Source organism: Pollachius pollachius, assembly GCF_949987615.1.
Source record: "Pollachius pollachius genome assembly, chromosome: 9".
NCBI classification, from domain to species: domain Eukaryota; kingdom Metazoa; phylum Chordata; class Actinopteri; order Gadiformes; family Gadidae; genus Pollachius; species Pollachius pollachius.
In genome coordinates, this window is record NC_136942.1 from 17,851,527 (window position 1) to 17,876,022 (window position 24,496).

Consider the following 24,496-nt stretch of genomic DNA (forward strand, 5'->3'; position numbering starts at 1 on the left):
CAAAATACAAGACAAAATTGGAAATTGAAAATACTTAAATACACAGCTTAAAACACAAACTTACAAAACTGAACAACAATCAGCTACAAAAAGGCCAAAGGGCAATTGTGCACGTCCCGGGGCAGCGCGGGGGAAATATATATCATTGTGTGCCTCCAAAAGACTTCGACGGTAACTGCACCATCATGCAAAAATAGGTCCCTACAATAACCCAACATACCATCACATTTCTAGATGCACTTCATGATGCAGCTGAACAGGATAGATCAGTACTGCCCCGGTTTGTTGTTGTCTGGGACAATGTTAGTTTACATCGGGCTGTTTTGGTTCCGGAATTGGTTCAAAAACCACGAATAATTTGAAGTCGAATACTTGCCCCCTTACTCGCCATTTCTAAACCCTATAGAAGATAACTGTTTTGGCCTGAGGATGGCGCGTATATGACTGCCAACCACATGCCCGCATGCCTCTTCTGCAGGCAATGGAACAGTCCTGCGGAGACATTGAGGTAAGGTCAATCCATGGATGTATTCGGCACACAAGGCGAGGATCCGTAAGCTCACCCACGCACAACTGCCGTGTTTTTCTGTGTTTACAGTACAGTAGTGTATATATATATATTTATTTTTGCCAAAACTGAATTTACTGCACTGTTAAAGTACCGTACTACCGTGAACATGAAAGACTTGCAGTGTTTTATACAAAGTAGAGTAGTGTGTTGCTGCTGATCTGAAAGTGTATTCATATGATACAAGTGTGGATCATTTTGTAATCAGAGTGACATTTTGACAAGGATTGTTAGGTTTCCATAGCAGCGTTTCAATTTGACATAGATGTGAATGGTATATTTCTCAATGTTGTTTCTTATTCGCTTGTGTGTTGAGTTTTGACACAATGAGGCAAGTTTTGGAAAACGTGTTCAAGCAACGGGCAAAAATTGCCCGTTGGGGGGGGGGGGTCCAAGTTTAAAAGATGCAACGCGGCTTCCATCCTGAGATGCCGCTGTTGATTCCTACTGCCGTTAAGTCATCAACAGCCAGGCTCCGTACCAACGAGTTCTGGACGCTCTTCTTCTCTGCTTTCATGCCGTCGCCCTGTAGCTTTAGCTATAATAATATTAGGCATGTCCAAGCCGTTTTATAGAACTGTAGCTAGATTAAATACACGTGAAATATTTCTAATTTTTGAAACGTCACTAAACGGAGACCATTTGCCAATAGCCTTAACAGCAAATAAGCTCCACAAGTTCAAAAACAAAAAGCTAGATAGAGAGCTCAGAAAGTTATCCAAGACTGGGGTGTATGATGCTTCTTGAAAAGCTGGACGGTGGACTTTCTTGAACACCGAGTGAGTAACCAGTGTATAGTTTAACATGTAATAGTAGTGTCGTCCTGGTCGTTCCAGCGCTTCTTAAAATAGTTTAGTAAATGTGGCGCTTGCCTCTCCTCTGCTCGCTGCTTGATGTTTTCCCAATGCAATTATAATGTGTTTACAGAGAAACGCGCCTCTTGTACGCTGAACCAGAGTTGATTGAAATCTAACGTTCCTTTACGCCTATGTTTCTGTAGCCTTGTGATAGTTCATTTGAGTCACATGAAGCAATTAACATAGTTTTCTTCTTGCTTTTAAGACCAAGGAGCAACGTGTCATCCAGCGTCTTAGTTGAATTTACAGCATTCCCACTGATGGTGAGTTGATTACATGAGGGATGGCTGTAGTTGAGCTTTTGAAAAGCAAATCACAGAATAATCCGTACTTTAGCATTAGTATATCATGCTATGAATGGTTCAGTATCTTTATGTGTCTCATATCTCTACACACATCTTGCAGTTTTATGTGCAACAAGTACCTACACCCAAGATGACGGAGAATAGTTTGTGACGCAAGTCCTCCCGTGTCACCATATCTGGCACCACCACCACAAGTCCTAACCGGCCACCGAGGCCACAAACGCACTCCCACTGCATCCGATGCGAGCCATGGAAGATGACAGCCCCACGCTGAAGCCCAGGAGGATCCAGAACCAGAACGTGGTCCACCGCCTGGAGAGGAGGCGGGTGAGCTCCGGCCGGGCCGGAGCTCACTGGTACCGGGTACGCTGCTTCCACCAGAACCTGTTCCCAAACTTCACGGTGGTCAACGTGGAGAAGCCCCCGTGCTTCCTGAGGAAGTTCTCTCCCGACGGACGCTGCTTCATCGCCTTCTCCTCCGACCAGACGTCTCTGGAGGTAAGCCAATGGAAATCCAGGAGATACCTGGTTCGACTTCAATTTAGTACACTTTATTGTCCCGTCGGGACAGTTGTTTCTGGACTCTGGTTGATGACTTGGTTCTAACACACTGTATGTTAAGCAGAAGTGGAAAGCACTCCTACTGGCCCTACAACCAAAAAAATATATATTAAGTGATGCTTACTATTTTCTCTTTGATTGTTCCTGTCCTAACTTGTACCTTGCTCAATAATGATACATGTAGAAGCCTCATCTAAGGTTGATTGCCAAATGAGAATTGGCATTATGTTCACCATTAATTTGGGTCATTAGTCGGGTAAAGGGATACAAAATAATAAAATGAAATTTCAACCTGAAGTATGATGTTTCAAATGTAATGTAGCCCCCGATCCTTCTTTAACTCTGCTACTCAGAAAGAATGTGAGAAATGAACCAATGCTGCGAGACAAACACGTCCCCAATAGCGTGAAATCTCCTCAAGCGGAGAGACTGTGGACAGTTGAACCAACAGAATGACCTCGGGGCTCCCCCCCGTCTCTCCAAACGTCCGCAGATCTACGAGTACCAGGGCTGCCAGGCGGCCCAGGACCTGCTCCGGGGCCAGGAGGGCGAGACCCTCTCCACGGCCAACGACCAGCGCTCCCTCAACATCCGGGGGCGGCTCTTCGAACGCTTCTTCTCCCTACTGCACGTCACCAACGTGGCGTCCAACGGGGAGCACCTGAACCGCGAGTGCAGCCTGTTCACCGACGACTGCCGCTACGTCATCGTGGGCTCGGCCACCTACGTCCCGGAGGACCCCCCACCATACTTCTTTGAGGTAGCGCGGCAGCTCTCCGCCTCTACGCTCCACCTCGGCGGCCCTTCGTCGTGTCACCGGTCTCCGCTCGTCCAATCAGGGCGGTCTCTGCGGGCTGTGGAGGAGGGAGGGGCGATGAGTTAGGGGTGCTTTTACTTTGAAGTTAGTTGGGTTTGTATGTGGCGTTTAAAAAAAAAAAAGAAAAAAAAGTTTTGTTGCATGTTAGTCGTAATCGACGCATGCAATCGTGCATTTATTCCAAAAGTTTAGTAGTGATTTCAATCTATTTTATTGTTTCACATCAGCTTATCGAGGATCGAGACACGGTTCAACTGGGGATTTCCTCTACAGAGCAGGATGTGTCTTTACTGGTCAGTAAAGACTAGGGATGGGGATCGAAACCCGGTTCTATCAAGGACCCGGTTCGACTTTTTTCAAAACCTGAAAAGCATTAACGTTTGGGCTTATCGATACCACTATCGAGTCCCGTCGCTCATTTATTATTATTTTTGTCCCGTAGATCCTCTAACGTAATGTCGTGTCCCTCGAGTCGCGTCACGGCATTTAAATCAAATCAATCCATCACTGCAGCGTGTCCACCAATGTTTTTGAATGGAATTGTAAGCAAACAGGTATTACAAGTCAAACAAGTGAAGTCTGGCGGTTAACTTTGCTCGCAAGGATGGCTGAACAGGCGAAAAGGGCGAAAATCATTTATTGTAAAGGGGGGAACACAACCTCAATGGCCAAGCACATTAGCATTGTGCATCAAATAAAGGCCAAATGCAGTACCTTCGACTGTCTCCGAGTTGAAAAGACTCCTCCTGACTCCTCCTTCTCCTGTCACACCACAGACGGGCCCGTCTCAATCATCCACTCAAAGTACGAGCGGTAATCGCACACACAGACATTGTCACTAGTCCCGTAAGTTATAATTGTAATCCAATTGTGAAATCAGTGTTGTAATCAGCAGCATACAAGCTAGTTATCTTAAAAAGTAAATAACGTTTCAGATGTGCTGCGTGATGATGTGTTGAGGTTGGCTCAGTAAAACGACTGTTAGGTTATCATGATGCATTCAAATGTGACCTAGAGAAACGGTAAATTGAGTTTTTGGTGAGAAACATGAGTAATACTGTATTACTCATGTTTCTGTATTACTAATACAGCTGTATAGTGCTCTAATCATTTTAGTATATATAATTAAAACTACTGATGTCAATATTTATTAAGAATTACATATTTTATTTAAAATACAATTATTTCATCACTGAAAATGTGTCGTATTTCCACCAATTAATAGAAAAGTATCGATAGTGGTATTGATAAAGACTCGGAACGTTAAGGAGTATCGAAAATGGTATCGATATCAATAAATATTAATGATCCCCATCCCTAGTAAAGACACAGTAAAGATACTGGTCCTTTTTTACTGATGACTGCCAAACTCGGCAGTGCTGGTCTGGGAGTCAGGAACCGTCATCGGCCCCTTTTCCCAGGGGCCGTGGTGGTGAGGAGTGCCACTTAAACCGTCCCCTCCTCCCCTGGCCAGGTGTACCGCAACAACGAGTCGGTGACGCCCAACCCGCGCTCCCCCCTGGAGGACTACTCCCTGCACATCATCGACCTGCACACGGGCCGGCTGTGTGACACGCGCTCCTTCAAGTGTGACAAGATCATCCTGTCGCACAACCAGGGCCTCTACCTCTACAGGAACATCCTGGCTGTGCTCTCCGTGCAGCAGCAGACCATCCACGTCTTCCAGGTGGACTGGCACGCACGCGCACGTACACACACACAGGTTTAATCAGTCATAGAGGGTCATGTGTGGTGTTCAAAGCTCTGTACAGAAGTGTTAGTCTGTGTGCTGCAGGCCACAAATCGTTTTCAAACCGTCAAATATGCCCATCCTAGAGCCGCCTTTTTCCCGGCATGGTCTGCTCGTTTACACTGACCGAGGTAATATACCGGCTTGATTTCGCAGACCAATTCCCCTCTCGAAACCTACACATATTTGGGGTTTCATTTTCATTACCGTGATTAGACGGCATCACGGTATCAGGGGCGGGATATGGGTAGAGGTGTTGGATTAGGGCTGGGCGATTAATCGATTTTTTTACATTTTTTTATTAAATGTTTTATAGAAGGTGCAGAACAGCTGGATACATATCTGTACATTATTTTAGATTTGAAAATTTTCTTTTTGACCATTTTGTGTATTTTAAGGCGAAATTTCAAAGTTCTTAGATACTAAGTGCTTTTGGGAGAGACATGCTGAATAAATACATCATGTTTTCAAACTCTAAAATAATCGTTTGAATAATCGTGATTTCAATATTGACCAAAATAATCGTGATTACGATTTTGTCCATAATCGAGCAGCCCTACGTTGTCTCTACAACAGAAACAACGCAGCGACATCAACAGGAGTTGTTCTAACAGGAGAGACGGTGAAATCCGTCATGGGAGAGAGGGTGATTCAGTCGCATTTAACGAAGACGGTGAAAGATGGCGCAATCGACGAGAAAGCAGCAGAGGAACTTTCCTTACAAGGCTGCCATTGGGATAAAAGTCGTGTTTATAGCCTACACTCAAGAGTATGCAAATTATCCTTCAGAGGTCTACTCTCCGTGCGCAGCCCCGCCTAATCCAACGAACCGAAGTCGCGACCCTACCCGCTTGGCAGTGTAGAAATGCCCACAGAGGTTCACGTGTGCTGCAGGCCACAGAGGCTCATGTGTGTGTGTGTGTGTGTGTGTGTGTGTGTGTGTGTGGTGGCCCCCCCAGGTGACTGCTGAGGGGACCTTCCTGGACGTGAGGACCATCGGACGCTTCTGCTACGAGGACGACCTGCTGACGCTGTCGGCCGTCTCCATGGAGACGCAGGCGGAGGGCCAGCCGGGCTTCCCCCGCCTCTACACCGACAAGACCATCAACTCTCTGAAGCACCGCCTGCTGGTGTACCTGTGGCGGCGGGCCGAGCTGGACGGCAGCGCCATGGCCAAGAGGAGGTGGGTGCTGCCCCTCCCTGCTCCTCTCCCTGCCCCTCTCCCTGCTCCTCTCTCTGCTCCTCACCGTCACCATACTCCTCAGAGGATAAACACGCTTGTGAGCTTACTATAAGAGGGTCAATATGAATCTCAAAGGCCATCATGGAAAACAGGAAAACAACAGGCCAACAATTTGAATTGTTGATTCATCTTTTGATCATTTTTCTGATTACGTTTGGTAAATAATTGCAGGTTACAGAAACCCTGAGTGATTTTGATTTCAGGTTGCTTTGTCTGCAGTGTTTATTGGTGTTTTTATTATTCCTTTATTATGTTCAACCAAAAAATATTTCTTAAGCTATCAGTAGATAATTGTTATTTTTACCTAGATAATGACTTGAATTAAATATTCAATAGTGGATTTAGGAGGAATAACAACATTCTGCATTTATCACCATCATTCACAAAACCCGTGAATGAAAGGTTTGTCACCATTATTTATTTTTCAAGTCATTATTTAAGTAAAAATAACAGATCTACCAATTCCATAAGAAATGTAAATATTTAGTTGCACATAAGGTGCAACTAAATACAACAGCACAGGTGGTGCTATTGTAATGGTTTCCTCATGTGTTCACCTGCCGGTGGTGCTGTGGTAATGGTCTCTCTCATGTGTTCACCTGCTGCTGGTGCTGTGGTAATGATCTCTCTCATGTGTTCACCTGCTGGTGGGGCTGTGGTAATGGTCTCCCTCATGTGTTCACCTGCTGGTGGTGCTGTGGTAATGATCTCTCTCATGTGTTCACCTGCTGGTGGGGCTGTGGTAATGGTCTCTCTCCTCATGTGTTCACCTGCTGATGGTGCTATGGTAATGATCTCCATCATGTATTCACCTGCTGGTGGGGCTGTGGTAATGGTCTCTCTCCTCATGTGTTCACCTGCTGGTGGGGCTGTGGTAATGGTTCCCTCATGTGTTCACCTGCTGGTGGTGCTGTGGTAATGGTCTCTCTCCTCATGTGTTCACCTGCTGGTGGTGCTGTGGTAATGGTCTCCCTCATGTGTTCACCTGCTGGTGGTGCTGTGGTAATGTTCTCCATCATGTGTTCACCTGCTGGTGGTGCTGTGGTAATGTTCTCCATCATGTGTTCACCTGCTGGTGGTGCTGTGGTAATGGCCTCCATCATTTGTTCACCTGCTGGTGGTGCTGTGGTAACGGCCTCCATCATGTGTTCACCTGCTGGTGGTGCTGTGGTAATGTTCTCCATCATGTGTTCACCTGCTGGTGGTGCTGTGGTAATGTTCTCCATCATGTGTTCACCTGCTGGTGGTGCTGTGGTAATGGCCTCCATCATGTGGGGTTCCCAGGTTCTTCCAGTTCTTTGACCAGCTGCGGAGGTTGCGCATGTGGAAGATGCAGCTGCTGGATGAGCACCACCTCTTCATCAAATACACCAGCGAAGACGTGGTCACGCTTCGAGTCACTGACCCCTCCCAGGTAGGAGAGCACCTGCCAGCAATGACCAGAGATTAGCAGACATTAGGTCACACTTGATTGTGTTGGGACATCTCCTGTGTTATGCCTTCAATATCCAAATGTTTCAATATAATGGCCTGGTCAGAAGGGAAACGTTAGATCATTTTTTAATAATTGGCTTGTCGTCATATTTAGAAAATTAACATTTGCACATTTTGTTCTGGAAATGTGTATGTTGTAGCAAAAAACCAAACCAATTACTTGTAGAATAGTAAATGGAGAAATGTGTGTGTGTTCTAAAAGAGGGAGGCTGCGTGGGTGATACCACCATGAGGTCGACCAATTATCGGCCCGGCTGATATTTGTATAAAATACAGTTTTTTCATGTTTATTATTGTTACTTAATATTTGGGACTGTTGCGTTTTGAATAAAACAGAGCCTAATTTATCGGTTACTATAGGTCAATCTTTCCTTGTTTGGCATGTTTATTTTATTCAGTCATTTACTGGAAATTAACATTAGCACCAAATATCGGTTTCCGGGATGATTTTTTTAAAAGACGTGGAAATCGGCCATGAAAAAGCAAAGCGGGCCGAGGGAACGGCCTTCAACAGGCAGGTGTCTGGGAAGCCAAGGGAACCCATGAAGACCACCACACGGTGCTGATCCTGGTTCTGTCCCACCATCCCTAACCTTACTCCAACCAACACACAGATGGTGCTGTCCTGCAGTCAGAAGCACTGTTTGAAGAGTGAACCGTTGACTGACAGCTAGTCTCCCCCCCCAGCCATCGTTCTTCGTGGTGTACAACATGGTGTCCACCGAGGTGCTGGCCGTCTTCGAGAACACCTCGGACCAGCTGCTGGAGCTGTTTGAGAACTTCTGCGACCTGTTCCGCAACGCCACGCTCCACAGCCAGGCCGTGCAGTTCCCCTGCTCGGCCTCCTCCAACAACTACGCCCGACAGGTCCAGAGAAGGTCAGAGGAGCGCCCGGTACTCTGGGGGGGGTAACCACCCATTACAATGACTTCCTTTTCTCAGGGTTTGACCTCAGCCGTGTGGGGTGTTGGTCGGAGCTGGTGGCACAACAGTTTTCTGCGGTGTTTGCTTGGAACTGGATCTCTCCCAGCCTGAACCCAGAGGAACTGGAGGGGTCCACTCAGCTGCACGCCCCGACGTAAACCGGAGCTCGGCCACCACAGACTCCGTGCTGCCTCGGAGGGAACCCACCGTGCAACCGTTGCTTCTGATGATTGCATTACTCGCTGATTTTCTCTTGATAGTTGTTATGAATATCTATACTTTTCTAAATGTAGAACCCTCTGGGTTCAGCAGAGCTTATGGAGCATGCTAAAGCTCTCCCCCTCCACCCACCGCGTCGTGGTGATCCACCTAGTGACCGCTCCTCCCCCTCCCAGGTTCAAGGACACCATAGTGAACGCCAAGTACGGCGGGCACACGGAGGCGGTGCGGCGGCTGCTGGGCCAGCTGCCCATCAGCGCTCAGTCCTACAGCAGCAGCCCCTACCTGGACCTGTCGCTCTTCAGCTACGACGACAAGTGGGTCTCGGTGATGGAGAGGCCCAAGACCTGCGGGGACCACCCTATCAGGTAGCAGGCTGCCCGCGTGCACCCACGCCCAGAACAAACCCACCCGCGCACCTTCCCTAACGCCCACCCTCCCACCTTATCAGGTACCAGGCTTACGCAACCACCCTCCCTCCCTCCCTCCCTCCCTCCCTCCCTCCCTCCCTCCCCATCAGGTACCGGGCCGCCCCGCCTACATGCACCCCTCGCCCAGACCCTCCCACCCACCCACCAACCCTCTCCAGATCGGTGTCAATCGCGTCCTCCCAACAGCGTCTCTCGCCCTCTCGTCCCCAGGTTCTATGCGCGGGACTCGGGCCTGCTGAAGTTCAAGATCCAGGCTGGTCTCCTGGGCCGGCCCGTCAACCACGCCGTGCGGCGCCTGGTGGCCTTCACCTTCCACCCCTTTGAACCCTTCGCCATCTCGGTGCAGCGCACCAACACGGAATACGTGGTCAACTTCCACATGAGGCATGTCTGTGTGTGAGGCGAGAGAGAGGTGTGTGTGTGTGTGTGTGTGTGTGTGTGTGTACGGTGTGTGTGTGTGTGTGTGTGTGTGACACGCGCTCACACCTGTGGAACCGCGCTGGCGATGACTACACCTTCAATCAGCCCCTCGGTGGGTGGGGGCATTGTACCGCGGCCCCCTCCGTCCCTCCAGAACAGCGGCCGCCTCTCCATCAGCAAGGAGGGCCGCACGGCGCCCCCCCCTGCACAGTGCAGAGCTCCGCGGGGAGGGAAGCCCCTAATGAGAGGTTAGGATAATGACAGGGGCCGCCGTCTTCCCATCCAAGACATTTGCAGGGATTTTAAATGACATTTTAAGTCTTGTTTTTTTTCTATATATTTCTTTATGTAAATATTTTATCGCAATAAAGTGATGGATCTTATATTATGTAACTATTTTGTGTTTGTTCAATAAGGACACTTGTGTGTTTAGTGTTTTTCTAATAGGAGTTTATATTGCATAACCAAAGCGATGCTTTTCCTAAATGCCTGGAAAGGCGCATCTCCCGGGAATCCAAACAAACAGCGTTACGTTGTAAAAGACCATTCATGTGCAAAGTCTGGTGAGCTGACGGGGGTCTGAGGGGTGCGGCGGGGGGTGCCTCCGGCTGGGACCTGAAGGCAGATGTGAGGGGTCAGGTTGGGGTGGAGAGCAGATGCTCAGGGATTAACTGTTCAGGTAGCCTCTGGTTACATACGGTCCACCAGCCGTGTGTGTGTGTGTGTGTGTGTGTGTGTTTATGAGCGAGTGAAAGAAAGCAAATGGGCCGTATTAGAATACAGACGGTTCCCGATAGGAGGGGAGGATGGAGAGAATTGGATAGCGTGGGTTGGAGGAGGAGAAGAGGGATCTAAGCAGCGGATGGGGCAGGAAGTGAAAGGGGTTTTCAGGCAAACAAGGACAATAAATGTTTATTCATATGTCCAGCGGGTTGTTTGTGTGTGTGTGTGTGTGTGTGCGTGTGTGCGTGCGTGCAACTGTTGGTTCATGAGTGTTCATGGCCAATGAGTCTATGTCTGACCACAGCGCATAAGCTCCCTTTAGGTCACGATGATCGCCAGGTTAGTGTTTGCGTAACCAAGGTGACAGCGGGCTGTGTTAATCAGTTAGTGGTCGGGCCCACCCACCAAGCAGACGCAGATAAGATGACCGGCAGTGGGACATGTCTAACTTGACTGGCCCTCTCAAACCATGTTGACATACAACATCTTTATTCTCTTGGATGTGCCATTGATCACTTATCTGAACCTCAGCAAAATGAAGTGAATGCTTGTATTTTCAATTGCATACCTACTGTTACCTATTCAATGTGCTGAATAGGTTGACCAAACCGAATGTTCGTCAAAGGTGCTATTGATTGAGTGCCTCTCAAATCCCCAACACTTTTTGCATTTTCAATTGCATACCTATTGGGAACCACTAAGCTGGAATGGAAAATTGAAATTTTAAACCACTCTAAGATAATGACTCTAGTTTAAAATGGTTTGATTTTTCTTTTTTAAGCCAGCGAGGGAACCGGATTCTGAATATTGGTTCACTGACCTAGAGGGCATTCCATGGACCATTACCAATTTCAACATCCATAACACAAAACACTGAAATAACCTCCATTATGCTTTGTAAAGCGTATTAAAGCATACAATATATGTTGTAACACTTGTGTTCTTTGTATTAGATAACCCTAGAGCCGTTTTGCCGGCCGTGGTTGCTACGGAAACATACCCACTCTGCATGGTAACCCAGCCTCTACTAATTGCTGTTGTCTTGGCAACGGTCCAGTCAATATAATCCAGAAAATGGCATAATCCTTGATGTTTGCTATTGCAATGGTGGTTTGTTCAAAAACTTGCCATCGTATTTGACGCACCGTGACAAAATTCCGCACATCATTTGGAATGGTAGAAATGGGTGTTATTGAAGTTCCAATTGACTTGATGATCAAATAAATGAAAGTACTGCAGGTAGATTGGCAATCCATTTGCACAGTACAGTACCGATTTGCATCTAGGCATAGTAATAATATAGAAAAAGCCTTGTGTTGATGTGTAATAAATTAATTAATCATGACATTGAAGATGAGAGTATGTGTAAAATGTGTGACACAGAAGTAACACGTTAAGGAGGAATGTGTTTAGTGCCAAGGACATTTGGCACAGCTATTTCTCCAAGCCTGCTTAGGAGGGCTGGGGGATCTGAAGAACATTTATCACAAAGGCCTATTTTGTGTTCTCAAATCAAGACTTTAGATGGCATATTCTAAGCATACCTAGGCTGAGCCACAAAGCCTTTGGCGCCAAGTTTTTTCTGTCTTTGGTATGGGGTTATTCATGCAGATTTCATATTTCTCATGAGTTTATTTTATTTGGAATGATTCGATAATGCATTTAGTTTTTTTTCCTTGAATAGGCTTGGCTTTATGGCACATATGGATTTTCTCGCAAGGTTGGGGGCACTGGCAATAGAAGTGTAGTGGTGGAGAATGGGGGATGTAATGATTTTCCAGAAGCAAAATCTAAGACCACTTGGGCATAGACCTGCTTCTTAAAGAGCTGGATTTGTACAAAATATTTCATGCTTTTCTGAGATGCTTGTGGAAGACGCTGGCCTGGGGAGCACAGGAATATATTTTTTTTCTTAAGTAGAGGTTGTGTTGGATTCAGCATAAATGGGACAATGTTGAACTCCTTTGTCGTCTTATTCAACTGGATGGAGAAGTGAATAGGAATAAATCACTTGTAGCATGAGTTCCTCGTTTTACAGTGACCTCTAATAGTTTAAAGGCAGATAAATATTTTTATATAAGAGGTTTAAGCGCAAATAAAGTATTGAATACAATACAGGATGGTGTGCTGAGAGACCAAATACAACCCGGTCTGAATATCTTGTATTGGCAGAGTTACTGCCATTTACACATTATAATTTATTTAATGAAGAATAGTGCCTGCAAAAAAGAGACCATCGGAAAACCAATAGAGGTAAAATAAATGTACATCAATTTCGACCTAAAACTTTCATTCTTTAGATTTGAAATACCACAAGCACACACGCATATTAAGAAAAGCCTGCTGCCCATCTAGCCTCTTTTTCTGTACAGGCAATGGTATCGATCAACGCACTATTGTTTCTCAACATGGATTCTGGCAACAGTGTCAACATTTAATATCTTAAGGATAATCTGGTGGCTTTTTAAGAGGAAGGAAGGGTAGATGGGCAACACCTGGTCTGGAAAACAAAAATCTGTGTACTGAGGAGCTGTCCCGAAATATGACCAACTGAAATATATTAATATTTTATTTGAACCTACGTTGAATTTCTACAATTCAATTTTGCACAAATGTGTTGAGCTGGAGGAGGAGTGTCTGTTCTCCTGACACCTCAGGAGGACAGACACTGAGATTGATGTTCTGTTAGTTACTGAGTAAAGAACCTAAATATTGACAGCAAATATTTGATGGAGACTCAAGGGCACTACCTGTGGTTTGATATTGGAGACAAAAACACACTTGCCGACACGTGTGTGTGTGTGTGTGTGTGTGTGTGTGTGTGTGTGTGTGTGTGTGTGTGTGTGTGTGTGTGTGTGTGTGTGTGTGTGTGTGTGTGTGTGTGCGTGTGTGTGTATTCATCTGGATCGAACACACACGCATGCGAGACTGCACATCAGTGGGGGGTCTGGGGTGGAAGTCCGCAGGGCAGACCTCACTGCATGGCAAAACTAAAAATACAGCTCATAAGCTGGTCCTTTCTGAAAAACAATATTCCTTTAGGCTGACATAGAATGATAGTAAGAGGGGCATGGGATATATATAAACTGAATATAATTTCACACATTGTTATAGTGTAAACACAAAACATTGCGCCGGCTCATTTCGTTAATAAACTTCTTAACCCCACAATAGCAAATCAACGAGCATCTTCCTATTCAAACCTTTAAATAAGCTACTTCTTAACAGCGAGAAACCACTTGAGCGAGCCAGTGGGAAGCATCATGATGGTGTGATCGCATGACGCTGTGATCACTTGTGATCACAGCGCTCCCCCTCCTGGTAGAATTGTAGACGTGCAGTGTCGGCGTCGCTAACTGGTATGGTCGTTTAGTTTGACAAGTTTTAACTGGCTGTACGAAGGCCCAAAGACGAGGTTGTTTCCATTTCTTATTATTGTGGTTGCAAAGCAACCCACACTATTTTATTCTTGTGTCTTCTCTTTCTTGTTATTACTCTTCCGCCGATTTGGGGTAATTATCATTATTATATTATAAATATTTACAATATTAATATTTAATATGGAAGAAATACATATTTATCAAAAAAAGTTATAAGTAAACCCAAATGACCCATCATTCGGGCCACAAACTCCTTAATACTGCCCGACCTTATGGTATTTTTTTTTTATTTTGATTGTTTTAAGATCTAAGTGTAAATAATACGATTCTGCAAATGAGCTGCAATTGTTCAATAAATCCCATTTCCGCTTCACAGTACCCCAGGGAACAATAACTAGGTGGGCCTAAGACAGCCCATGTAATGTGGAAATTTTTGCTTTAGTTTAAGAAGATGACGTCACTGGGTCAATTTCAAATGATCACTGTTGCCAGGAGGTGCTCAGCTATAATAATGGAAGTCAATGGGGAAAACGCTACCATGGAGAGCAGATGCTCTCTGCTCTCCATGGTCGTCAACCATTCCGAAGGTGAAAAAGGATTTGTCAAGGTTGGTACAAGTATAAAACCCGCACGTAAACAGCACTCCTAAAAGTAAAGTAGGCTAACTCTTTGCCGACAGGGGGCGCCATATCTCGCAATAAAACAAAGATAATGACCCCCCATTATTCAGTCAATCAAAAGTCCCCTTCAAAGCAAGGAATATTGCGCGCACGATGAGTTGGCCGACGCAACCACACAAGTATAGCAGAATTGGGATGTTTTGAACCTGAAAAGGTCATTAGCAGTCGATTGTGAGCAAAATGTTGGCTAACCGCAATAATTAAGAATTGATCCAATGGGAATGACTTTAAACATGATCTGAAGGATGAAGGGGGCAACAGATTGGAGATTTTTATTTTTGAAGGGACACATTTTAGCCTGTGGTTACGTAAATGGACTACCTGGCCACTTCTGAAAGGACGAAAAACACATATGGCACATGGCCCCGTATACACAATTACTGCAACGCAACAAGGGGTAAGGGGATCTGACGCATGCTGGGACATGTCACTGATAAAACGCGCATCCACTTCTCACTGCATTAGTGCAGTGAAAGGCACTATGTCTATATGTAGGCCATTCAAACCACACGTTTGAGCAGATGTTTTTTTTAATAAATAGATCAATATAATGTATTGATAGTTCTTTAAACCTTTGCGTTGCTTTACTGTTTATTCATTCAATATGTTCACTTCAATGAGACAGTATTTCCTTTGACATTGATTACCAGGGATTAATGGGCTGAGGACAGCGTGACGTCAGAGACCAGCTGACCAAGTTGTTGTGCTGCTGAAAGCTGGTCCTCAGACGGCAACGCGACGAGGAAGCGACGACATCAAGCGACTTTTAAAATACGCAATTTCTCACTGACAATCTTATATTTGAGCAATTTCTAGTTTTAATTCGTGAGTTTTTGATATCTTTTCCATAATTGTACAGCCAACGCTTTCTTCAACCGTATAACTGGTTGACTTTGACGCAATATGCCTTCCGAAAAAACCTTCAAACAAAGAAGGACATATGGTAGGTAATGTTTCATCAAGCCTCTTTACATCCAGCTAATGCTCTCTGCTGGGACAACATCGGTACATATGTGTTTATTCCCTGCCGACGGTGACACACTCTGTGTTGTTTATTCGAGTATTTAGTATTCAACTGAGTCATGGTGTTTGCCAGGCTTGTCTGCGGGTCTGTTTACATTTTATATTGACGTATGTTGGCTACATCTTGACGTGGTAGCCCATAAAAAGTCATCCACATAGTGATTCGGCAGGTTATGTTCTCCTTGGGAACTGCTGTGTCATCGAAAACATTAAAGACACAACTTCTAAAGGACAACTGATCATAAACACATCAAAGCTTTAATCCATTTTGTTTGCACAATGTGTCATGGACGTGTGTGTATGAACGATCATCACATCGAGGTGGGTTGCATTAACGATAGGAGATGAGAGCCACAAAACTGCATTAGAGGTTGTTTTTCCGCTTCACCCCACCGTAGGCCTCGTATTTGTGTGGTGGGAGAAAAACAAAGTGGTTTCGAAATGCAGAGCAGGGAGAGCTGCAGGATTGGGGGATGGGACTGGCGGGGGGGGGGGGGGGGGGGGGGGGGGGGGGGGGGGGTGGAGTACACAAGTGCTACTGGCACGAAAGCAGCATATAGACCTAGGGTTGACATGGTTCAGGTTTGTTGCTTGAATGCATTGGTTAGGTTAGCCTAGCGTAAGCCAAAGTCTGTTTGGGTATTACGTTTTGGTTTCTCATCTGCCCCAGTGGAGGAGTGGCCAAGCTGTACCCAACAGAGGCAACTAAAGTATTACATTCGGGGCCAAAGTTTGTATATGTTTCACTTAAATATTGTCACTTGGATGGGTAGGAGAACATGTTTTTTAGGCCTACCCCCAGTTCCACAACATGACTAAGCCAACGGGTTACCAGCAATACCACTATGTATTACAAACTTTATAGTTCAGCCATGCGATTAGGTTCAATATTGAAATATGAACTTCATAATTACCAAGCAGTTACATGCAAACAAATATATTGATGGCGTTGGAGCAATTAGAGTCTTTCCAGCCTTGCAATAGGTGGGGATGTCATGAGACATCTGGGGAAACCGCCTCGTATTCTCCTGGCTCGGTTTTTCCATGAATTCCGCATTTAAATTTGACAAATGTATGGTGAGTCACACAGTGGAGGCATAAGATATGGAAAGTAGAGCAAAAACCTATCACTGTAAAGGGAAGCAAGAGATATTTTCATATTTTGACTTGTCATGGGCAGATCATCTGACAATGAGTTGATGTGGCATGTATTTTGCCATTATTGGCAAATAGGGATTCGAATGGCCGACAATTGTGTTTCATTGTATTGGAGAACTGTAATTTTGTTTTTCCACTTTTCATCACATTTTATATCAACATGACAATGCAGTTATTGATGTTGTTGCACAGTTCAACCAACTAAATACTTTCTACAAGTGTAGAAATTATGTTTTATCTTTACTATGGAATCATTTATTTAGGATTAGGTAGAGATGGGCCAAATAAGGTCAAAATCCTGCTGGTTGGTCAGATCGCCTGTTAATTATATTGTAAACAAGACGTTGTGTCTATGACAGTGTGTGTGGCCAAGGCTTTGGGATTAAAGCAGTTCATATTCCGTTCAACTCTGATGAAAAACGTAGTGTAATTTTGTGTGTTTAGGGGGAGTTACCTCAGTTCCTGCTCCTTGTAATATAACGTGTATTATCTTGCTGTGTTGTAAGTAGGCATGAGGAACAGGGAATAGGTCATGGCCTAATTTGGTGCTGTAACTGCCCAAAAGGTCCACTATAGGAAGTCTGAACTTTAAGGAAGCTCTGTATTTTAATTGTTACATAATGGCCAAACTCTGTGAGCTCTACCGAGGGTGCTACCTAGGATCTCTGACCCTAGCGATTATGGTCTGTAGGCCTGAGACCAATGTTGGTACTCATTGCCTTGACATCTGAATGAAAAAAAAAACGTATCCGGGTTCATCTTCTCTTGTTTAGGAAACTGGAAGGTACTGCAAGAGTTGATGATGAAGAGTTGGAATATGATTTCACCTACGCCTAAGTAGTTACTTATACTTTTTGGGGTTGGGTTATCATCTGTCTGTTTGCACTGATGTGTTAACATGTTTATTGTTTTTTTTTGCTGGTTGTTAACCTGTTGTTCTGCTAATCTAGCCTTATAGAGCTCGTAAGTCCGCCCCTTCCGGAGACCCCAATGGGACCTCTGGGCTGGGAACATTAGAATTGGTTTCAATGGAGAGAAAGTAATTATTTTCTGACCCAGTCTTTATATATTATCATTTAAATCCACAAACAACATATGTGTAATCCAGGGCATATAAAGACTGGGACCAGAAAATAATTACTTCCTCTCCATTGAAACTCAGTCATATTTTACGATCTCCGAGGTCCGTTGGGGGTCTACCGGAAGGGGCGGACCTACGAGCTCTATTATATTAGCTAACTGCTCAATGTGTTTTTCCAACAGAGCAGAGAGTAGAAGATGTGAAAATCATCCGTGAGCAGCACCCCAACAAGATCCCTGTAAGTTATACATCCAATAACCGTCAAACTATGTTTTGTTATGTTAGACCACGGTAAGAACAACATTACATGATAAGAAACGCCAGTGTCACAGGAATATAAAATGGAGGGTCTTTTAGTCATTCTAACGCATCCAAACAGACGTAGTGGCATTAATTAGCTTGTGGCTTTGTGACCACTGACACAGAAACCCTAAAGCGCTCTGATTGGCTGGTGGTCCCTGGTACCTGTGTCAGGTTGGTCTGTGGAGTCTGTGCTTTATTAACCGGTGTCTTTTGCACCTTTGGTTACATCTGCTCAACCTGGAGATAGAATAGCACTGCAGCTCTCCATCTGCTCCCCCCTCTGGGATCATGCCGCCCCCCCTTCATGTTTCCTGTCTTTACTCTTGGGGGGGGTTTGGACCACATGGTGTTCTGCTGCTCAGTGTAATATGACTCCACTCCAGTCCACAGGACACAAGCCAGAGACAACGGCCGCTCCTCTGTGTATCTATAGCCCTGTCCCCTTCTATGTAGCTATAGCCCCTCCCCCTTCTGTGTAGCTATAGCCCCTCCCCCTTCTATGTAGCTATAGCCCCTCCCCCTTCTATGTAGCTATAGCTTCGCACCCTTTTGGGTAGGTATAGCTCCACCCCCCCCTCTGGAGCCCATATCACCCTTCCTCATCAGCATATATGTAAAGATCTGCGAAGATCCAGATCACTACACACAGACCTGTACACTGTTCTGGTTGCAGAGGTATCCATCCTCCCTACGTTTAGCAATGCATCACCTCTCCCAACTTATCCTTGATTGGTCGAACAGGGAATCTGGGTAGTGTTTTGCTTTTCGACAGAAAAATATTTAAATGAACCCACTCTGCTCTGATTCCTTGTATCTAACCCACTTCAAGATATGAACCTTATTCTTTGCTTTTTGTTGTTAACTAATTTACATATGACTGGTGCATACAACATTCTCTTTCCAGTTGATTGATAAGACCTACCGCTATAACAAGGTTCAGAACAGCATGATGACAATGTGTGCGTGTGTTTCCTAGGTGATTATTGAGCGGTACAAAGGAGAGAAACAGCTTCCCATCCTGGACAAGACCAAATTCCTAGTGCCGGACCATGTGAACATGAGCGAACTCATCAAGATCATCAGGCATAGTCCTCCTTCTACCTCGTTTGTCTTTCTCTCTTTCTTCCTTTCTCTTTGCCTTGCTCCCTTCCTCTCCCCTGTCTCCTGCTGCCCCCTGCAGCCGGTGTACCAGCTGACCTTCACCCAGGTCTTCATCCTGACCTTGTCTGCCCCCTGCAGGAGGCGTCTGCAGCTGAACTCCAACCAGGCCTTCTTCCTGCTGGTCAACGGACACAGCATGGTGTCTGTGTCGGCGGCCATCGCTGAGCTGTACGAGCGGGAGCGGGACCAGGACGGATTCCTCTACATGGTGTACGCCTCCCAGGAGACCTTCGGAACGACCACCACTGCCCAATGAACAGCCGCCGACCCGCGCCGCCAGCCGGCCCATGTGGTTTTGACAATGATGTTGATGAAGTCCCGACTCCCTCCTCCTTACGTCATTGTGTCATTCGGTAGTTCACTACGAGAAGTGGCCAATGGAGAGCTTGAAATCCCAATCTTCCGCTGGTTATAATCTCGTGGGGTCATTCGTTGTAGCATTGTGTTAGGCTCTGCCAGAGGGGCCGCTTGCTTCCGTCAGCGCTACAACCTCTGTAAACACACACACATATATATATATATATATATATATATATATATATATATATATATATATATATATATACACATCACATACCATAGAAGATACTTGCGTTATGTCTTTCTGGGTTCCATATTTCATTGTATTCATAGTTAAACAAGAATATGCTTGATTCAACCTCCCGGGTGACCTTGAATGAACAGGATTCAGAATAGGTATGATGATATGATAAGTAGGATCAGACAGAGATGGCCATCTTCTTCTCTGCTTAATCTCCCTTCTGGGCCCTTTGTGTCTGTATGTTTGAGTTCCTACTTGGGGTCTATCTGCGTTCCTTTGCTTGCTAATATTACACTTCATTAAAATGAAACTGATTTTCCTGAGAATCAGAAAAAGATTTTTTTATTGGGAGATTGTGCAAAGGCATTTTTTGACAACATAAGGAGTGTCATTTTAATAGATGCTGGTTCTCAAATGCACGTAATCCCATTGAATGGTAGAATGGTAATCCCAATGTTCTTGGAACTTTCAAGCGGAGACCTAGAATGTCTGTTGTGGTCCATGTCCTCTGAGAGACATGGTCACTACTGCAGTTCACAGAATCAAGAGAAGTGCATAAGCTAGTTACGAGTGTTAGCGGGCATGGACAAATCGGTTGGCATGTCTGGGTCTGGATAGACTAGGGGCTTGATTAGAGGCTGTATTTACCCATCGGCCCACCTATTAGGTAAAGATTGCGCCATAGCACTTTACATGCTTCCCTTGCTCTGCTCACTTCCCTTCACTGGTTTCTCCCTGCCATCGGTGGTTATGACGCTTTTATAATTGCAGTATTTTTATCTTTTTTGTTTGTTTTTTATTTAAGCTAATTTTACTTGTATGTACTATGTGTGACTCTCACTGTTCCATGTGGAGTGTCAAGGTGACTAGTTTGATAGTTCTGTCTTTCTGATTACCGATTACATGCATAATATGTAAGTAACAGACACATTCACATTTCCTTTCGATGTATTCTCTGTGCTTGCTGTTTTACAAACGTGCACGTTCAACACACGTACACAGTAACAACGCCCAGCTTTCGTATTTATGTTTGTATTTTTTCAACAATAAAAATGAAGAGTAAAAACTGTTTGGGGTCCCTGAAAAGCATGCTGAGGATAAAACTTTAATCTGTAATGTATGGTTATCTCGAAACTACACAAGCCCTCTGTAGACTACAGCCCCCGCAAAGCCACACTTCTCAATGCTCTAGCAGACCCCACTCAACTGTAAAATATTGTTTATTCTTTATGGTTGTCAAATTTGTCGTTTTATGGTTAACCAATACCCGATGGTCAATGTGGTTATTTTATGCACATTTTGTATAATAAATACACATTTGGTAATTATTAATATGGAAGAGATTGAGCAGGTGTAAAATATAGACTTGTTGGTTCTAATTTATGACACACTGACAGCTTACTGACTATTAATTACTATAATCATTGATCAGGGTGTTTCATGATTGTAATAGCCTCTGGTAACTAGGTGGAATGGAAAAATGGAAACAAAACATCCCCGAAACTGCAGAGGGGAGGAAGAGATGAATTGGATCGTGTCTCTAAAGCCGACAAGGAAGTGATGTAAATTAAGCCAATTAATTCGTTTCAGCGGTGAGGAAACGGAGGCAGCAGCAGATCACGACAAACAATCCAGTATTCTGAGCTTCAAACAAACGGTTAGAAATAGGTAACTGTTTAAAAGATAAGCCACTCAAACACATTTTCCCCCGTTCCTAGCAATGTCTACGTAAGATAGCAGTACTGCTGGATCCAAGCTTACTACCGAGCTAAAGTTGTTCTCATATTCAACAGTATTGATTTAGAGAACAATTCGAGCAGCCTTATGGCAAAACATGGCAGCATTTTTAAGTGTTATGCTAAAAAACAGACACAATATGCGGCAGAGACCATTGTATACAGGGTTGGTAAGGGTAAGAAAATACACAACATACAAATTAAACTGGTTGCCATAAGAAAAACAGTTTTTCTTTTTTAATTGTTGTTCCGTGGCTAGAAGTAAAATAAGCTTAATATTTTCTAAAATAAAAGACCCATTGTTATATGTAGGGTTGCCTACAAAATGGTAACTAATTTAAAAATATTCTGGCGCCCATCCCCATACAGACCAGCAGAGTGCAGCATCGCATTCCCCTGTGAGTTCCTGTGTAGGGCCAAGTCACCTGACCTACCAACAAGGAGGCGCTGGAAAGTGGATTTGTTCATTCATAAGCATGACTTTTTTTTATTATTATTGTTAAATAATATACATTGATATAAGCTATATATATATTTATATCTTTTGTCCATCATGGATCCATCTAATGTTAATTAATGTGATTTGTAATGGGTCGGTTTGTAATGGTTCAAATTAAACATTTTATCTCTTTTCAGATTTCTTAGTAAACGTGGTCACCTTATGTTTTTATATCTATAGCCTGTTGAAGTCCTGATTTATGTCATGACTATGACTGATCAAAGAAGAAAACCTTTTGGGATGATTTAAAAGCATTCACCTTTGGCTATAGAGGAACTGAAAAAGGTGGAGGTACTCAGCCATGCTTTGGAAACGCCCCAGCTTTTTTTTTTATAGATTCCCACTAGTTTCAGAAATGAAAAAGATGGGGCATTGCTGCTTAGAGATAGTGAGAGTCTTGAAAGTGGTGAACATATTCAGTTCCCACTTAGCTCTTTCTAAATGAAATGTGTGTGTTTACAGGAGTTTATACATTGTCAATTACAGATAAGTGTTATAAACAGGCTGCAATCAACTCTGATTCCAACAGAAACAGAATGTTTAATGTGTTTAAATGCCTTTTCAAAGGGGAACTGATACATTCAGTGAATATCTTGAAAACAGGGGTTTGGGTTCTGAAGTATAAACAATGGTGAAGGGTCCTTGTGGATTCTCTTTTAATGAATGATTTAAATGTGTGGCAATGCAAAATGTACCGGACAATGAATCAAAAACCTAAACATAAAATCAAACCTTCAGTGTTGGCAAAAGCAGATTACAGGTATTATGTTGGAGCGTTGTCAATGATGTCATCATGGCGCTGCATATTTCCACCTGACGCCCTGGGCTCCTCTACTCTGAAGCGGCAGCAACGTGTCCAGTGTAGCGCTGGTAAACTGATCTCACCATCAAACCATGGAGAGTCCTCGATGACCATTGGGCCCCCCAACAGGGAGACTTGTCAAGGCAGAGCCGATACACACAACAACGCAGCGACGACCAGCTCATGTGAAGTCATTCCTAGCCCGTGATGGATGACCACCGCTGTTCCAAATGTTCTGCTCGAAGCATGGTTATGTAAAGCCCATCTGCATATCAATCATTGTGTGTGCTTGCTAGCCCAGAAAATGGTTCTTTGGAAATGTCTCTTTACATTGTCTCGGCTTGGCAAGACGCTGCGGAAACACCATGAGGAAATACACTATATTAACATACCGCTTTGAACTCCATCGGCATAACTCGGCCATTGTATTGCTGTCTGAGTCAGACAGCTCTGCCGAAAAGCTGTCACACGCTTTTAGGACCCCGGTGTCTCTATTAAAACAGCCCGCGCTGGGTGTATGTGAGTTTGTGTCTACGTCTGCTTTTGCGTGTGCATGTGTGTGTATGTGTGTGCGTGTGTAATACATGGATAGTCTAGTGATTTGACAGCCAACTCTGTGGTAATTGTTGCATATGGGGGATGTGCTCATTACTGTCAGAGATAGTTGGCTGGATAGCAACGGCTGCACCATGCTGCCATTCCTTTTTGCGCATCTTGGATAACTTTGGGCTGTGATCTGCTGTGACCTAATTTGCTAAATTATGGTGACTTTTATTCTAGAATCGATTATTTTTTTCTGTCTCACACCAATGAAATGACAAATGAAAAGATTACGTGAGGGCTGTTTGAATAAAGATAAAAATATCCTGCATATTTGGATATTCTGTCCCAAAAAAAATTGGGGACAGAAATTTCCCCCCTCATATCTAGAAATACATATTGGATAGAAAAAATAAAATTTGGTCTTTGTTAGCGTCAAGCCTGACTTCCATCTTTGTTTTGGAGGTGTGTGTGTGTGTGTGTGTTTGTGTGTCGCATGTGTCGCATGTGGTTTATGCAAGCAGATGTGTGGAAGCTTTCCTCAAGCGCTTTGTGTATCAGGTGTATTCTAGTTGTGCGTCTGAAGCCTCACTGTGGACCCAAGCCCCGTCCCCAGCACCTCCTCACTATCACCCCCCAAACACACCATTTCTCATCTCAGACCAGAGCGAACAGCGCCGGGCCTTCTGGTTGCTATTGCGTTCCAGCAAATGCTTTGTGCCTTTTGTTTTCTCATTCGTCTGTGGAAGATAAATGTTGTTGGGAACGAAAACCTATCAAACTGACAGAAAACCTGTGAATCAAGTCTGCTCCTCCTCCTCTTCCACAGTTTGTGAGATAGGAGAGGATGAGATGTGAGGGTGAGTCTGCAAACCACATGGGACACACATTCTGTTTTATGCTTTGAACCCTGGATTGGTTAAGGAGATCCTCAATCTTTTTGCAACGCTGTGTTGTTTATGGGCTCGTAAAATGTAGGTGATGATGAGAAAGTGTTGCCGTGTTGGACTCTAAGTATTTGATATTAAGCTTTGTTGTGGCCTTTTTAGGTTCCGATCCACAAGTTAATGCTTTGGAATGGATTTCAATAGCCCTATGCTAATGCATGACACAATAATAAAAAAAAAACATTAATTCATTCAGTATGAAGGTTCACCGTTTGTGTTTGCTACTTATTTTCTCCTGTTGCACTGTGGCTTTAGTGGGTCTGCCAGAAGAAGGACATCCGGTTGTTCTCACGGAACGCAGTCTGATTATCACACCTCGTATATTACTGTGCT

The 24,496-nt window shown here is 44.4% G+C and overlaps 2 protein-coding genes across 2 annotated transcripts; both read left to right on the plus strand.

Moving 5' to 3' along the window:
- Positions 1 to 1,092: 1,092 nt before the first annotated feature.
- det1 (DET1 partner of COP1 E3 ubiquitin ligase) lies at positions 1,093 to 10,081 on the plus strand. Its single transcript, XM_079743130.1, has 10 exons — positions 1,093 to 1,347; positions 1,631 to 1,688; positions 1,831 to 2,228; positions 2,785 to 3,051; positions 4,583 to 4,795; positions 5,818 to 6,041; positions 7,386 to 7,515; positions 8,283 to 8,473; positions 8,915 to 9,106; positions 9,380 to 10,081. Exons 3-10 carry the CDS (start codon positions 1,971 to 1,973, stop codon positions 9,567 to 9,569), a joined length of 1,665 nt encoding a protein of 554 aa, XP_079599256.1. The 5' UTR covers positions 1,093 to 1,347; positions 1,631 to 1,688; positions 1,831 to 1,970; the 3' UTR covers positions 9,570 to 10,081.
- A 5,012-nt stretch (positions 10,082 to 15,093) lies between these two features.
- Positions 15,094 to 20,705, plus strand: map1lc3b (microtubule-associated protein 1 light chain 3 beta). Its single transcript, XM_079743369.1, has 4 exons — positions 15,094 to 15,315; positions 17,817 to 17,872; positions 18,914 to 19,020; positions 19,177 to 20,705. The coding sequence occupies exons 1-4, from the start codon at positions 15,276 to 15,278 to the stop codon at positions 19,352 to 19,354; spliced, it is 381 nt and encodes a 126-aa protein (XP_079599495.1). The 5' UTR covers positions 15,094 to 15,275; the 3' UTR covers positions 19,355 to 20,705.
- The last annotated feature ends 3,791 nt before the right edge of the window (positions 20,706 to 24,496 follow it).